The 17,055-nt window shown below is 31.5% G+C and overlaps 1 protein-coding gene across 1 annotated transcript; it reads left to right on the plus strand.

Moving 5' to 3' along the window:
• Positions 1-649: 649 nt before the first annotated feature.
• Positions 650-7,393, plus strand: LOC143249078 (DNA polymerase kappa-like). The gene is made up of 5 exons (XM_076498285.1): positions 650-664; positions 3,402-3,511; positions 4,990-5,058; positions 5,457-5,669; positions 7,254-7,393. The coding sequence occupies exons 2-4, from the start codon at positions 3,493-3,495 to the stop codon at positions 5,639-5,641; spliced, it is 273 nt and encodes a 90-aa protein (XP_076354400.1). The 5' UTR covers positions 650-664; positions 3,402-3,492; the 3' UTR covers positions 5,642-5,669; positions 7,254-7,393.
• Positions 7,394-17,055: the final 9,662 nt, after the last annotated feature.

Below are 17,055 nucleotides of genomic sequence, written 5' to 3' on the forward strand. Positions count from 1 at the left end.
GTAACTGCTATGGAATAAACTCGTGCTTATTATAATATATGCAATAAAATTATTTGACTAGTTAAACACTGCTTAGGACAGAAAAAAAAATACAGAGGGGATTGAATCCTCATTAGAAGCGTGTGCTGTGTCATATGAGCCAAAGTACAATTTTTTCTCACATATGCAGCATTACTAAGTAAAATACTATACATATACATATATATATGAGAAGGGTATATATATTTTTTAAAAGACAGATACTTTAAATGATATTGTTGTTGCAATATGTAGTTGAGCTTGAATAAAACTAAACCTACTGAAGAGAATATGGAGTTATCGCATTTAGGTTTTAAAATAAGTGTTAAAACGTGGAATAACTATAAACGAAATGCATCTCCATACACAATATTTTTGTATAAGCACCTTGTCTTTGTGGATAATCGCCATCTTTTATTAGGATCTTAAGATTTTTATCTCGATAAGGCAACGTTATAAAATAATAAATTAAAAAAAAACAATATGGTATAAAGAATTCTAAAAATCAACTGTTTTCGTTTGTCACTACTTTACTTTTTTCCTTCCATAACGATATCAACTAATTTTTCTTCCTGCTTTTAGATTCCTCTAAATTATTAATAAAGTGTTGTTTTTTAACACCAGTACACAGAGACACGGTTTGGAGGTACGTTAATGCAGTTTATTTTGACGAGTAAACAAATCAGCACGTGACGGTGTTTAAAATGTTAAATACTAATTTATATGTTTTCATGTCACATTGTTATTCAAAAAACTTTCTAATTTTAAGTTAATTTTATTGAATCATTATGATAACAGAGCACTAAAGCCAGTAATTGCCACTTACACTACATCATCACCAAGTAATTATAAGCCTAGTAGTTTTATATCAGTTGTGGAAAAGATTTGGAAATTCTGATAAAAGATGCTTTCCAAAGTCGTTTAACAAAGTTTATAATTTTATTGGATAGTCAACATGTTTTCATTAAAGGAAACTCTTGCCTTGCAAATCTTTTGATATTGTTTAAAAAGGCGACTGGTTATGTGGATGAGGGTAACTTACCCAGTAAGGGTTAAATTTGTATATCTGTATTTCCAGAAAGTATTTGACAAAATGCCATATAAAAAGCTTGCAAAAATTATCTCTATATGTGGGGAATAAGTTAACTAACTGGATAAAAGTGTACTGGATGAAACAAAACCAGATGGTTATTATGAATAGAGTTCTTTCATACTGGATTAATGATATAATTGGTGTATCTCACAGCTCAGTCTCAGTCATGTCCTTTGTAAATTTTAATTTACATTAATGAAATAGATCAAGGAATGGTCAGTAAATTACTTCAATTTGTTGATATTAAGGTCTTGAGTGTTGCCAGTTGTGAAGAGGATGGATATTGCTGATTTACAAAAGAATTTAGATCATCTAGTGAGTTAGGCAAATAAATGACAGGTTGATTTTAATTATAGTAAATGCAAGATAATGCATGTAGATTATCATAATTTAAATTACAAGTATAATTCAGATGGTAATAAACTTAACAATGTCACAAAAGAAAGGAATCTTTGTGTAATGGTTGATCAATGTGTTAGGCTATCCAAGGTATCCCATTTGTAACATTATTCCAGTATAGCTGATCTCCATTTGCGACAACCCTATGCTTTTTTCCATCCATACTCGTTATCCAAATTAACTAATTTATCTCTCACACCTGTGGAAATAATGTCTTTACGAGCTTTTTATGTGGCATCTGAAAGTCCAGATATATGAAATCTACACCTTTATTGTTTGCTTTTTCAAAGCTGTCTCTTCACACCTACCCTTGAGAAAGAAAAGTACGACATTTATTTGTAAACATTAGAGTAGTAATGGGCTAAAAGTAAAAGTTAAACATCATTACATGTATTATGAGTATGCTTACTACTACATTTTTATTAAATGACATGCTAGATGTTACAGTGAGTGTTTGTATAAAAATAATTGGGGCATATTTAGAAATAACTAAGCATTATTTCTTAACCAATTAATGTTGGCTTCTGAAAAATTGTAATTAAATTAAGTTTTAAAATTTAATAATAAAAAAATATACAAGAACAAACATCCCGAGTACTATTAGTATACTACCACTAAATGTAACTCAGTAATTATTCCTTAAATTATACTACGTGAGCATAGAATTAGATGCAACTTCAATTTATATCACGAAACAAGTTCAAAAATTTTTTGTAAATGTATCCCAGAATACTATTAGCTTTTTCACCACTGAAAGCTTGTCTCTTTTATTAATCACCAAATTCATATTCTTCAAATTGTAAAGCCAATTTTTAATTCATTTTAATTAATGGGAGTATCAAGTGAGATGGCAGAGTCTGTATTTCCTTTTTATTGGCTCTTTTTACAAGAAAGGTTGTTAGCAATATTGTAAATGAAGTACAAGCAATAAAGTATTAGGACCAGAAAGTGTTTTTTTAAAATAGCTCAAATATCAGATAGGTGAGCTTCATTAACTGATAGTGAACAATTAGTGTGTTTGTGTGTGTGGGGGGGGAGGTATTTCAGCACTAAAGAGTTGGTGACATTGCTTTTGTTTTAAAGTGTTGATAAAATGTATCATGAATATTTCATGTATAAATCAATTAGTGTCACCTTTGTATTACAAAAAAAATCTAGAGTGGTAAAATAAATTTTAACAAATTCTAATGAATGATAAAAGAACACCAACATGGATTCAATGAATGGAAATCTTGTCTTAGTAAGCTATAGATTTTTTTTTTCTGGGTATTATGTAAAAGGTGTAAAATTTTATTCACATAGGCATTTCAAAAAAAAGTTTTGATAAAGTATAGAAGATTAACTAAGAAAATGATCTACAAGTTTAGGGTATGGTATTCAGATATGTTGGTATCCAATTGATAGCCAGAAGAGTCCATAATATGACCAAGGTGTAAAATTAATTTTTCTTTGGCACCAAGGTGCAGTAATAAAATTGAAGAGATTTTTGAATGCCAAAAAAATTGGGTGTCCATTTAATGCTAAATTTTCATCATCATATGAACATCGTAAAGAATAGCTGGCATAATCTTTGCAAAAGCTGTAATGTAGTAGTCCAACCTAGATGTAAATAGATCTGTTTCAAATGGTTGTAGATGTCAAAGCAAGAATATGTGTGAACCTGTTATGATTTGTATAAGATATGTGCTAAATCTCATGCTTGGATTGTGTAAATCCGTAATATTACATTGGGTTGAGGAATAATTCGTGAGCGTTTTTTCAAGTTAAAAAAATATATTCATAAATGAAACGCTTTTGCAAATTATTTCATGTCATTTGGTAGATAAGTTTTTACTCTAATAGATGGTGTGTTTGATTTTCATATGTCTTTAATTTTTGCTTTCATTTTCAGCTCATTAAATGGAACGTCAAGTGGACAAAATCGAGCATTTTCGACACCATCTGCTTTTCGCATTTTATTTCTTGCAATTTCGTTTACAACAATGCATACTATATACCTAGGTATTACATGAAATAAAGTATCATAATAAATGTTTTGGGCGTAATGTGTTCATGCATTGAAGTATTGTATAGTCTTGCATGTAATGCTTGAATGAAATTATTTAAAAATGCTCATGAATTATTCTTCAACCTAATACAATAACTGATAGCTGCACTTTTGATATTATTACAGTAACAGCTTGTGTTGATTTGACTGCCTTTTGGTGTGTAAATTTTTGCTTGCCAGTACTCTTGAAACTTCTGCTTAATTCTATGTGTATACCACATGGTTTAACTGCATTTAAGTGTGCAAATTAATATGCTACAGTCCTTAACTAGTGGGAGTGCAAAAAACACACCTATTACAACTGACTTTTTCTGTTTAGTTGAACCCAGTATTCTTCATTTGGCATACAGTGTTAAGATCTAGTGCTTGATTTCATTTTTTTTAAATCTTTTTTAGTACATTTTAAGAATCCAGGTATTGATTTTATACATTTCAAAGTAGTTTTTCATCCACTATCAAATTGGATTTCTTTAGTTGGTTGTGGATTCTGTTTCTCACTCAACTACTGGTAGTCAGTAAATATTTATGAATTCACAACAAATAAAACCATACCAGTGTTCAATACCTTGTGAGAGAATTTTTTTGTTTTAAATGTTCTTTGTAAGAGATGAAGTTTAGTCATTACATGTCTAGTCTGATGTTGAAGGATCTTAATGCAAGAGAATTCAAACAAGAAAACCCAACTATTTCTCAGCCTACATACCCTGTAGGCATCGTTGTGATGATATCTTTATCAGAAATCAGTGGCCTTTGACAGAAGTGGTTTTACCAACTGAATATTGTAGCCTTAGGCATAGCATTATTAGCAGAATAAGTTTTGGTTGTAGTTTATCTGGAAATGGCTTCATTCCTCTAGGTCGAAGATCATTTATACAAAATACGTAGGAACATTACCTGAATATGATTAATAAAATAGATTCTCAAAAGTAGTTATGGAAAGGTGAAATTAATGGTCTTTTTTTTATTGTAACAGGTGAAACAGCTAATTGGACTGTAGGGTGACTGATGCAAAGAAAACAAGGGATTGTTAATAGAACAGAGTTAAATTGATGATGTGATTCTTGTATTTTTGTAGAATATGCAATAGTATTTTATGTTCAAAAGGCTTTAAAGCATTTCACATATAAAGTGAAGTTAAGTTAAATATTTTACATTCTCACATGAGGCTTTTTTATAAAGATGTTTGTAGAAGAATTACTTTTACATTATCTTAGTTTTGTCAGTTTTCTAATAAATCTTCTGTAGCTATGGATATGTAAAAAACAAATTTGGTAGTGTAAAAACTATTATAATTACTTAAAGCATCTTATATTGAAACTGTATTATCTTAATGGTTATGGTGTGAGAAGGTTTGAGAACCTAAATGCAGTTTTGTTTTAAGTTAGGATCAACATGAATATTACTTCAATAGAAACAAAAAATTCATTTGCAGTAAAGAGTCAAGAAGAAATTTCTATAAAGCTCAAAACAGGTTCACCTTCAAGCAACAATTTGAAGATTAGTAAGTTATAAATTTACTGACAGTGTTTTATATGTTGTATTAAATAAATGTATATGAATATGTAAGTATGTTAGAGACATTCTCCTTAAAAATTATGAAAAATATAAATAAATTATCCAGATTTTAAAACTTAATTGAACAGTGATTAAATATGAATATTGTTAAGGTAAAAGCTTGAATTTGGATATTTAAGCCTTAAAGATTTAGTGAACTTCATGTGTTTTGGAATTTGTCCCTAATTATATTTATATATGGTAGTTGCACATGGGGAAATTAATCAGGCTGAAATGATCAAAGCAGAAAGTTTCATTTAATTCTTTTTGGCACAGGCTTGCATGTAAAGTGCAAGAGTTCTGTAATAAGAGATATGTTGTAAAAAATGTGTCCACACTTATCAGCAGGACTTAAGACAATAGAAATTAATGATGGAAAAGCTGGTATGGATGGATTAAACAAGGACTACATAAATCAAGTTATATTCAGTGCTTCCAAAGGAACATCCTTCTTTGACCACCAACAGAAGCGACAACAAAGAATTGACAAGAAAATACAAGAAATGATGACTGTGTTCACAGCTGACTGAAGCCCAGAAGAAAAATGCTGAAGAGAAGGTATGTAATCAAGTTTATAAGAGTTTGGAGGAGAATTTTAATGTATTACAAGTCCAGGAATTATCCATATATTGTATTGAAAATTATAGTTATTTGAAAAAGATTATTTTAAAGACAGGCAGATGGTTTTAAAAGTTGAAAATTCTTTCCTTATTCAGTTTTCCCTCAGTAAACATATAACAACATTTTGATTGCCTTCAACACAGTACAAAGTATGATTCAACTCAGTTTTTTTAGTCTCCCACCTTCATTGTAACTTATTACATTTGTGTCAGGATGATGTTATATTCACTATCTTTTCCTGTCATAATTCAGATTTGTTGATGTTAGCAATCATGCTGTTAAAGTTGCTACAGTGAAATCAACAGAAGTCAACAGTAACTCTGGTGCAACTGCTTTCAGCAGTACCTCCAGTGTCAGGTTTGATTTTTCAGAACTTCTGGCAAAACCTTCCATATTACATTCATAGAATTTCAGCAAGGTCACTTTTAACTTGTCATCGTCTATGACATCTTTTTATTTCATACCCCCAAGTACTTGTAGGCCTTTTTTCTGGAGGGTGAGATAGATTGCTTATTTGCTCTTGTCTTTTAAAACTACTGATTCCTGTATTTCAGATCTTTAGCTTCTCAAAAAATAGTAAACAAAAGTGACTAGGGTTCAAAGTTCATTCATATATGGATAAATAAGATTTCAAGTCTAATAATTTTCTGTCATGTTACCTAGTAAAAATGTGAAGCAGCTAACAGTTGAATATCTTATCTTAATAGGTATTTACTGTGAACTGACTCATGTCCAAATAGCAATAGTCACATTTTTCTTTTGAACCATCTTGTTACTAATTGAAGGAAATACTAAATGTACAAAAATAAGATATGTTTTTAATAACATTTAACAAATATCTTTCAAAAGTTTATTTAATAGCCATTTTAACATACAGTTTCTGCTGAACCTGTCAGTATATCTCATACAATTTTCTATTCTCAAAATTTAATTCAAATTAAACAAAACAAGATGACAGTGAAGTTGCACAAATGTTCCCTTATACATCCTTAAAGAAAGGATAACATATGTGTAAGTTTGTATGTTCTTAAGTCTTTTAGTCATTGACTTGTACACACTTCATAAACATCACCAAGTTTTCTAATCCTTAATAAAAAGTTCATATACAATCTCTGGTAACATTTTCATCTCTGTATTATTTTATAAGTTTCAACAACATATTCATCTTTTCCATTTCTTAACAAGAGCAATATCTACATACTATTTACTCCTTAATGATAAAAGCTACCAAAAAATAGTAACATCTTTCATTTCCAGAGACAAGATTACATAAACTAGATTTGGTTATTCATTTTTTCCATCTTTCATTGTTAAAACTTATGTGATCTCCATTTTTCTTATTCTGCTTCAGTGATAAGATCACATAAGCTACAGTATCATTCATGTCTATTCAAATTAAAGGGTAAACAGCAAGAAACAGGTTGTTACAAATAAAAAGAATAAACCCTGTTTGAAGCCATTTTCCTTTTAATTATTTTACTCATTCTATCTATCTGCATCTCTATTTCTCCTTAATTACAGAATCACATGCAAGTTCCAATATCTTCTCCATCTTTAAACTTCACAAGATCCACATTTTTGATGTCCTGAACAAAAAGATGTTGGAATGTTATTGGTGAACAAATATGAAAAGAAAAAATAAATTTGCTTGATATTTCCTATATTCTTAATAAACTGTAAGTACACAAAATAAGAAATTATGTATCTAAAGAAAAAGTATGTTTTAAAAGTTTTCCTAATGATGAAACATGTACAGTGGTACCTTGCTTCTCAAACGACTCCCTTCTCAATCAATTAGGTTTTTGAACATATTGTTTGAGAAAAACATGTCTCGGTTGTTGAACATAAACTCGGTTCCCGAACCAAGCTGTCGTGGCCTGAACTCCCGAAATAACCCATCTGATGACCTGAATGACCCTTCGACCATTTTCAGCCCATGCCAAGCTTGCCCAAAACATTTTACTTGCACCTGTTGCTCAGTCCACACCACTGCTAAAATATGCTGTGAACGTTCTTGTTTTTCTTTTCTTTTTTCTTTTTCCAAACATTCTGATTAAATAAGCCATCATGGGGTTAAAGAAGGATAGTGAAAGCAGTAAACCAAAAAGAAAAGTTGTTAAAGCCACAATAGAGGTGAAAAACGATCTCATACCAAAGTATGAGAGTGGTGTTCGTGTGTCTGACCTTGCTACACAGTTTGGTATGGCAAAGTCCACAGTCTGCACCATATTGAAAAATGAAAAGGTCATCAAAGGAGCTGATGTTGCAAAAGGAGTGACAGTGCTTACGAAACAAAGATCACAAAATAATGGAAGAGGTAGAAAAATTGTTGTTCATTTGGGTAAACAAAAAACAGTTAGCTGGTGATAGCATTTCTGAGACCATCATTTGTGAGAAAGCAAAGCTGTTGCATGCTGACCTCCTGAAAAACACCCCTGGAACGAGTGCTGATACAAATGATGCCTTTAAGGTGAGTAGGGGTGGTTTGAAATATTTTGGAAAAGAAGTGGCATACAAGTGTGGTGAGACATGGGGAGGGTGTCAGGCAGAAACAAACCTCATTAGACAAGGTTTTAGTGAGAAATAGGTCCAGTGAGTCTCAAGCAGGTTGTAGCAGTGCAAATAGACAGAAAAGAGAAAGAACCCCAGAAGGTGACTCACCTGACATTCTGACATTTTTATGGAAAATGACTCCCCTTCCAAACAATAATAACCCTCCTACTCTCCATGTTCCTCACCACCTTTTACTTACGCCATCAGCTCTCCTCAGCACGGGTAAAGTGCAGTTTACTTTTAGTTAAATTTTCATTTATTGTTTTTTTATTGTTTATAGTTTTTGTGGTTGACTTTATGCATGTAAGTATTATTATACAAGTATAAATAAGCAATATTTTTACTTAAAATGCTTCATAATGCATAATTTATGGAGGTTTGTAATTGATTAATTTAATTTACAGTATTTCTAATGGGAAAAATTGATTCAGTTTTCAAACATGTCAGTTTTCAAAGAGCCTTCTGGAACAGATAAAGTTTGAAAACCGAGGTACCACTGTATTCCACTTAACAAAGGCATAAGTGAACACTAGACTGAAGTAAATAGCATTCATAGGACCAGTATTTGTGAATGGTTTGTTTCTTTTTTAAATTTGCAGAAAGGTACACGAGTGAAAGACTAGGGGGAAAGCACCTAGTCATCACCATCCGCTGCCAACTCTTGGTTACACTTCTACCAACAAGTTATAATGCCTCCATGGCTGAAAATGTGAGCATGTTTGGTGGGATGGGGATTCAAACCTGTGACACTCATATTGCAAGTTGACCCCCCTAACCAACTAGCCATGCCTAATGCCCATTTGTGAACAGGAAATTAAACTAGTTTTAACACAATAAACTGCATCATTTATTACTGTCTAAAATTTAGGTACCTAAGAATCTAATGAGTAGAGGATAGGATAACTTTAATTGGTTCAATGCTGAATTTAGCAATGTGTTTAAAACCATCACTAGCAACCTCAAATTACTTACACAGAATATACTCTTTTCAATACTAGAATAAACTAATGGTCTATTCTGTACATATTTTTTTTAATGTGGATTTAGACTTTAATGTACTTTGAAGTCAACCTTTATGATGTATTATTTTTAATTTTTAGGACAGAATTTCAAAACTGAAAAGTTATTTGTGGTTTATAAATTTAGATGTCCTGGTTGTGTCAAGGAGTACAAAGATTCTACCACATCCACAATAACACTCATTAAATGGAACAATACCAAATTTAAATGGAAACCAGTTTCAACATTTCATGTGTCCTCTTTAGTTCAACGTTGATTTGATATGGATGTGAAATATTGAAACTAGTTTTAATTAAAATTTTGTACTGTTCTGTTAGTGTGGATTTAAACTATTGTAAATTACTTTACATGGTAATGTGTATTTATTTATTTTTTGTTATATTGAAAATACATGTTAATTCAGCTTCAGGACATTCCATACTTATTATTTTCTATAGTTTTTTCTTCACAAATTTGGATAGATTACATCCAGCAACACTTACGTTAGATTGTTTTTTGGAAACAGTATTGCTTGTTTTAGTCCAAGCAGAAATTTTACTGAGCATACCTAAAAATTGTTTTATCAATTATACCATTTCTGTTTTCTGTTAATTTAGATAATATTTTATTTTCTTAATTTTGTTACACATTTATACGCTCTATAAGTAAGAACTTTCCAAATAATATTTTTAACATTTTAGGAAGAAAGTAATTAGAATATTCATATCAAGCTGAAAACATTGGGTTGTTCTACAAACTCATACAAAATCCATCCTGACTTCCAGGAATTACAATGCTGTAAGGAAGCTAATGATATAAGATTCAGCCACTTTAACCAAAAATACTGCATACACACAACATAATGTATTAAATTAAAAGAAGTAAATTTTAATACATAAGTAACAGCTATGTGCGTCATGCAAAAGTGATCAGGCATGGTCTGACTAGCCTTACCACTTTCTATGGCTCTGAATTAAAGTATCCTAAATGCCAGTTTAAAGCCATTTTAATGCTTAACAGTGAACTCAATATTATGGCATTAAGTTTAGATATTACAAAATCAGTTCCTTATTCCCTCGGTTTAGATATGGTACAAATGTTATTTACTTATTGGCTATAACACAGTTGTTTGGTTTCATTTTGGTACTTATATAGCCAATGCTTTTACTGGTGACATAAAAGCTTTACTAAATCATAATCTTGGACCCATACCCTTATTTACCTGATCGTACATAAATCCATTAAAAATGAGGTGACACTCTTTATCAGCAAATTATATTAATTTTGAAAATATTTAGGTATTCAGTTATGAAGTTCACTTTTGAATAAACTGTATTACAACATAAAACTACAGCATAATTCTTCCAATAATGTGTTTGTACAATGATTCAACATCAAAACTGGTTAAGTAAGTTTCACCAAACCTTAAATCTTGAACCACAATATAGAAAACAATTAAAATTATTTGTTACTGTCAAATCAATTAATGAATACTGTTTGTTTTGAAATATGTGTTTGAAAAGCCTAATATATCATGATTATAAATACCAATGTTGGATTTAGAGAAGTATTTTCTGTATGAATTTTCAGTAGGTCACTCACTGACAACCAACTGCTCTGATGGCCATTTTTCAACCATCATGGCAGTTGTGTTCACCCTAAAAGTGTCTCAGGACAGACTACATTTTTTTATTCTGCAGCATTTAGCCAGAGGTTTCCTTTTAACCGTGTGCTTCTGCCATATACCACTATTAAATAGCACCAAACACCATGGGTAGAGCCATTATACACACTTAAAAGTTCTGTACTATCTTTCTTGCAACATTGGACTGTGGCAGTGACTTGCTTCAAGGACTACCACACCTCATCCAAATTCTAATCACTGAAGCCATATTATAGTTAAATAGATAAAAATGTTCATGTTTTTTTTTGCATAAATGTATACTAAATTATTTTCCTGCTTCTAGGGCTTTCATGCCACAGAATTACTGATTATTGCAGTTTAGGCAATATAATTTTATTTTTTATATATAAATATACAATGCACCTGCAGGACATGAAAGGAGTAGGGGTTCCAGCTGAAAAGATATTGTAGGTGGTTTTTTTCTTGGTCAACTTTGCCATTGTCTCCCTCTAGTTTAAATAAGATAACTATCCAGTTTCTTAACTTTAGCAGTGCTATGAATTATTGTGTGCATTGGTTGACGTAATTAGCTTACTTAGTACAACTGCCTAAGGTTTCTTTCTCCAATTTTATGATAACTATGCCCATTTTTTTTCTAATGTTCAATAGCTGCTTTTTTTTTAGGTTATATGACTTTTTCTCAAAGTTTTAGCTGTTTTGATAGTCTCAAAAGGTTCATCTGTATATTGATAAACAGCACTTACTTTCAAATATCTCAGAAAAAATCTCAAACTGTAAAATTTTAGGTTGTAAACCAAAAAAACAGAACATGCAAAAATAAATATTTTTTTGCTGCATTCAATTATGATAATAAATTAGGTATTGTATCTTTGATGTTATTAAAAATTGAAATTCCATGTTGCACTGATCGTTATGTGTAATTCTAAATCTTGCCAGCTATACTTCTACTTGTAAGATAGTTCATATAAATTAAATGTTTCATCTGTCCCAGAAATATCTCTGGCATTAATGTTGCCATATGTGGATTAATAATTCCAATACACAAAAACAAAGTGGTGGAAAACCATATGTACAGCATATCCTCTAAAGAAATTAACATGCATTTTCAAGTTACTCCTTATTTTTTTCTTAACTCTTAAGAATATAATTCTAAAACATAAATGTTGTTTGTTGTATATGAACATAAATGTCCTGCTTGCATCATGAAGCAAAAACGATTCTACCACACTCAAAATAACACTTTAAAAGAAAATGTGCAGAACAGACTGGGATATCCATCAAGTGTTGAGAAGCATGTGTCCTCTGTATGTAATTATGAAGCTTCTGGTGTTATTTTAGTATTTTAAGTTCAATCAATGATCTTTTAAAACTGGTGATACAAGAAAGTCTCCTTATTGAAACTATGTGTGTGAGGGAAGGGGTCAAAGTGTACAAATCAGACATTTTACAGTGTACCATTCAACATGGTATCATGTATTTGATTTCAGAGTTATCACCTATTCATTTTACCCTACATTACTGATTTAACAATAATTTATGGTAGAGGAAAATAAATACCAGATATAATACAAAGAATATGGAAAATGGTAAATATACATCTCTGAGGCTCTTGAAGTTGTGCACATGCAATATGGAAAACTATACAATAAAAAAAGTATTTTTATGCTCGCATAAATATCACTTTGTACTCTGACTTGCCATAGCTTGAATCAGATTGATACTGTCAGTTCACAGGCACTTTTTGAATACAAATACTTTGTAACTCATCTGATTTTTTGTGTGCAAGAGACTTGTACATTTTACTAAAACATTGTCACATACTGTGTTTGTACACATAGTAAATTCAGAATTATAGTAAATATTTTGAGTCTGTGCACATTTGGTTAAACCACACAAGGGTTGATTTATTCTCTACATATCAATCTAAGTTGTTTATACAATAATTTGTATTAAAGTTATTTATCTGTAAATATTTATTAACTCGGGTAACTTGTCATTAGTTTACTTAAAAGTTTTTGTGGTTGTTAAATCAATACATTAAAAAGAGAAACAAACTGTAATTCTCATAAAACTGAAAAAACATTATTAAAATGGAAATGTATATAAAAATACATAAAAAACAAATTTTATCTTTCTTGATAACTAAAATGAATGACATAATAAATTACTTTTTATATAAGTGGTTCTCAATTGTTTTTTTTTTCCCATGATTCCTTCAAAAAACAATCTCACGGACCTCAAGTAGGTCTGTCTATGGAAGCTAATACCTACAGTATGGAAGCAAAGCATTAATATTATTAAGCATAGAAATTAATTAAATTCTTAAATAAAACATTAATTTTACAGAACATAGTATAAATTTACATTTTTTTAAGTATAATGTGGAAAGTTGATCTCTTCCATCATGGACTTCCTTTTGAATGTTCACAGAATGCTTATGATCTACTGATCACAATTTGAGAATCACAATTTTAGACAATTTTTAAGGTTAGAAACTTACCTTGAGGTTCTTCCAAAGATTTGGAGAGAGTTTTAGGCTTACTATATGTCCTCTGTGATAAAAAAAAGTATTTGTCACTTCATAAAACAATATTTGAAGAGTACACTGTGACAAAATATGTTGATGTGATTGAGAAAAGAAAGATATATATATTCCCCGAATAAATTACACACAATAAAAAATTATATAACACTTCAAATATGTTAGCTGGATAGTTAAAATATTCTAAAGCATATAACCATTTCAGAAAACTTGATGAATATTCCAAAATTACATTTTCTCTGTAGGAAAATGTTTGAGATAGAAACCTCTTCTCACATAATAGCTAGAATAATATTTTTTATTAGTGCTGTCCTCTATCTGCACAATTCTTGCTTTCCAGTAGCTTTGATACTCCATGCCCCCCTCATGTAGTATGCAAATGAGAATGTAACAATCCTTCATCAATAAGAGTGTGACACACCCTCCTAATACAGTTGACTTCATCTATACTGTTGAGGGCAAACGTCACTTCAAGATATGAAAAAAAAAGATGCAATGGAATTGGAGAGGATATGAGAGAAATGTGAGCAAAGGTATCTATCAAAAACACATTTTCAATATAGGAAAATGCTAACTTGTGATATAATACCTTACCTCTGTTCACATAATAGCTAGAATCCCACAGTGAAATGGTAGAGGAACCATGAAGTGAAAATTTTAATAGATGGAATGACATCCATGGGAAACCACACCACACCTGTAACAGGTATTATTGTCTGTAGTTAAAAAAGACGTTGCAAATAAAAAGTGTAAGGAACCACATCAAATGTAGTCGATGTGCAAATGGTGTAGAGAGGCAATGGAACCCGACATCTGGGTGGTAGTTGGAGAAAGTGTAATGGGCAACTGCAAACCCTACTTTGAAAAGCAGGCCAGTATTCAGACAGAAACAGAGGTATAGACTGCTATCCATTTTCTGTTTTACTTATGATTATCCATGAGTTTGTACAGATTAGGACAGGAATATGTATGTGTAATTTAAAGTTAAGATGAAGTTATGAGCAGTTTTGTGGAACACCCCACCTTCAATTCAGGTCCAGATCCCTTGGAAAATGACATTCAGGTGCAGTCAGGATGGAGGATCACTAACCAACAAGTATACCCAGATAGACACAACTCACCATATATAAGGACCCAAACATATGTCTACAATAGCATATGTCTACTGTAGCTTAAAAATAAATAAGATGAAAAACTACCTACTCATGGGCAAACCAAGAACAGCAAGACAATATTTGAGAAAAAGATGGCCAAATGATGTAGCTTGTAGCTAATGGGTAATAAAGGTGTGCTGTGTGGGCCTGAATGACCTCTTCTAACAGATGATGGAAATGAGCAGCTAAAGATATGGAGTGGGGTCATAATTGATGAGAAGAAATATGGAAAAGGAAACGTGAGGCAGAGGTCAATGAAGAATGAGCCAAACAGATAAACTGGCAAACTCAACCTGTAATTGTTATTAGAGAAAAGTTGCAAGGAGGAAGAATGATTCCAGTAGATAAAGGGTTGGGTATAGGAACTATGAAAGAAAGTTATGCAAACCAAATAACACCTGAGAGGTAGAACAAGACACAGGAAACAATTCAGATCAGAACATGAATATAAATGGGAAATGAGGAAAGAATTAAGATTATCTTCCTGAGCTATTAAATTTCTGGGGAATAAGGAGTGATGAAGATAAAGGAGAACATAAATACTATGGTATAGAATATAAGAAATGTCAAAAGTGGATGCAGCTGACTGTCAATGGCCATAGGCTAAAAGGAGCAAGAAATAGATCTTGAAGGAAAGGTAGTATAGAGAACAGGAAGACAGATGTTCAAACAGGGGAAGAGTAAGAACATGCAAAACAAAATTAAGATTCCAATTTCATAAGAGTGTGAAGCAAGGAGGATATGGGAGAGAAACACATATCAAAAGAGGAAAATAAATAGGGAACATTGCTAACAGTCTACAATGGGCAAAACAGAGTGAACACTGTCAAACAGCTATGTGAAGAAACTGAGTAAATGAGGGATAACTACTATCCAAACTCTCTCTGCAGCTGTTTTACGTTTAAGGTATGAATATTTGACAAAATTTATGCGTAAAAGTGATAGTGAATGAGCATTTTACAAGAAAATAACATCTTACATTTGTGTAATTTTCCCTCTCTTATACGTCATTCGCTAAAGGATATAATTCACTTAAACGTGTTTAACTTGTTACTATTGCATAATTTTAACAAATAATCTAAGGATGTAACTTGTGATCATGCAAAAGCAGTTTCTCTCTTACTGAGGTTTGTCTTTCTAGACTGTGTTGGAACTCATAACGGTCAGTTCAAACTACTTTGGAAATTTGACAGAAATATGATTCAAATTTTGAGTGGTTTAACGGAATTACCATGATCCACTATTGTTTTCACGAAAACAACCACTAATTCAAAACTTGGAAACTTGGGAGCCTTCGTCAACATTCAATACTTGTTATTAGCTTGTTGATGGTATCAACAGCTAATCCCATTGATGTTGGACATGTTCAGAAGATAATGACTGTGTTGTCTCCTCAACTACACCACAAGAGCAATTTGTTTTTCTAGCTAGAATACTTTTACTCGTAATCTCACAACTTTTACTTTATGGGTGAAAGCGTTTCTCTAAATTAGTTTGTGGTATGGTTTAAGAACTCTTTGCTGCCTTAAATACTCTACTGTGTGAATTTTCCACTTTCTGTGATATCATTGAAAGATATCTTATTCGAAATATTGTATCTTTTGTTTTACATTGTTTAATAATCTTACGACAAAAATATTTTTCTACAAGTGATTGTGACGCGTTACACCAACCATGATCCTATTTGTGTCAGCATTGCACTATTGAATTTTTGGAATTATACTGCAAACCAAATATATAAAATGTTAAATATGTTCGTCAACAATGCCACGGTTTATATTTGCATTAACATTTACAAATTTTTCATGTAAAATGTGGTGAGCTCTTTATAATACAGGATATTGAAGAAGATACCAAAATATTTCAATGATGAAGAAATTGATGATGACTAGAAACACACTTGAAGCAAAAATATATCTCAGAACGGCTGGTATGGGTATTAACAATTTTACTAATAAAGCAGAGAACAGATTAAGATGACCTAGGAAGGTCGAAATGTTGTGAGATGCAATGATGAAGAAATATGATGTTCTGAGAAAGAATTGCCTTGTAACGATTTTGAAAGCAGTCCTTCTTCTAACGCTTTATTATCTCGTCATGAGGGCTAGTCGTGGCCGGTGGTTAACGTTTTGGACTGAAGATTAGAAGATCTATGGGATTAGCTCAAACATGCCAATGAACTTTGGACTGTGTCGGTGTAATAACCATAACTGTCAATTCTGCATGTAGGAGTGTGTAGAGATTGGTAACTCTAAATTAGTAACTGTTATGTTTGAACTGTAGAGGATTACATACTTCGTCTTTTATCCTACTCGTCACATAAGATGCTGTTAAATTTGAGAATTTCAAGTCAGAACTACATTATCTTTAATCCCGAGTCAGTGTCAAATCTTGTAGTGTTATGCAGTAGAAAACTATAACTATTGAGTA

The sequence above is a fragment of the Tachypleus tridentatus genome, chromosome 4, assembly GCF_004210375.1.
Source record: "Tachypleus tridentatus isolate NWPU-2018 chromosome 4, ASM421037v1, whole genome shotgun sequence".
Lineage (NCBI taxonomy): Eukaryota > Metazoa > Arthropoda > Merostomata > Xiphosura > Limulidae > Tachypleus > Tachypleus tridentatus.

Bases quoted from the DNA above. Each gene is read 5' to 3' on its own strand.
- LOC143249078 (XM_076498285.1), top strand. The intron at 5,059-5,456 runs GTAAGTTATAAA...CACACTTATCAG, and splicing joins AAGCAACAATTTGAAGATTA to CAGGACTTAAGACAATAGAA.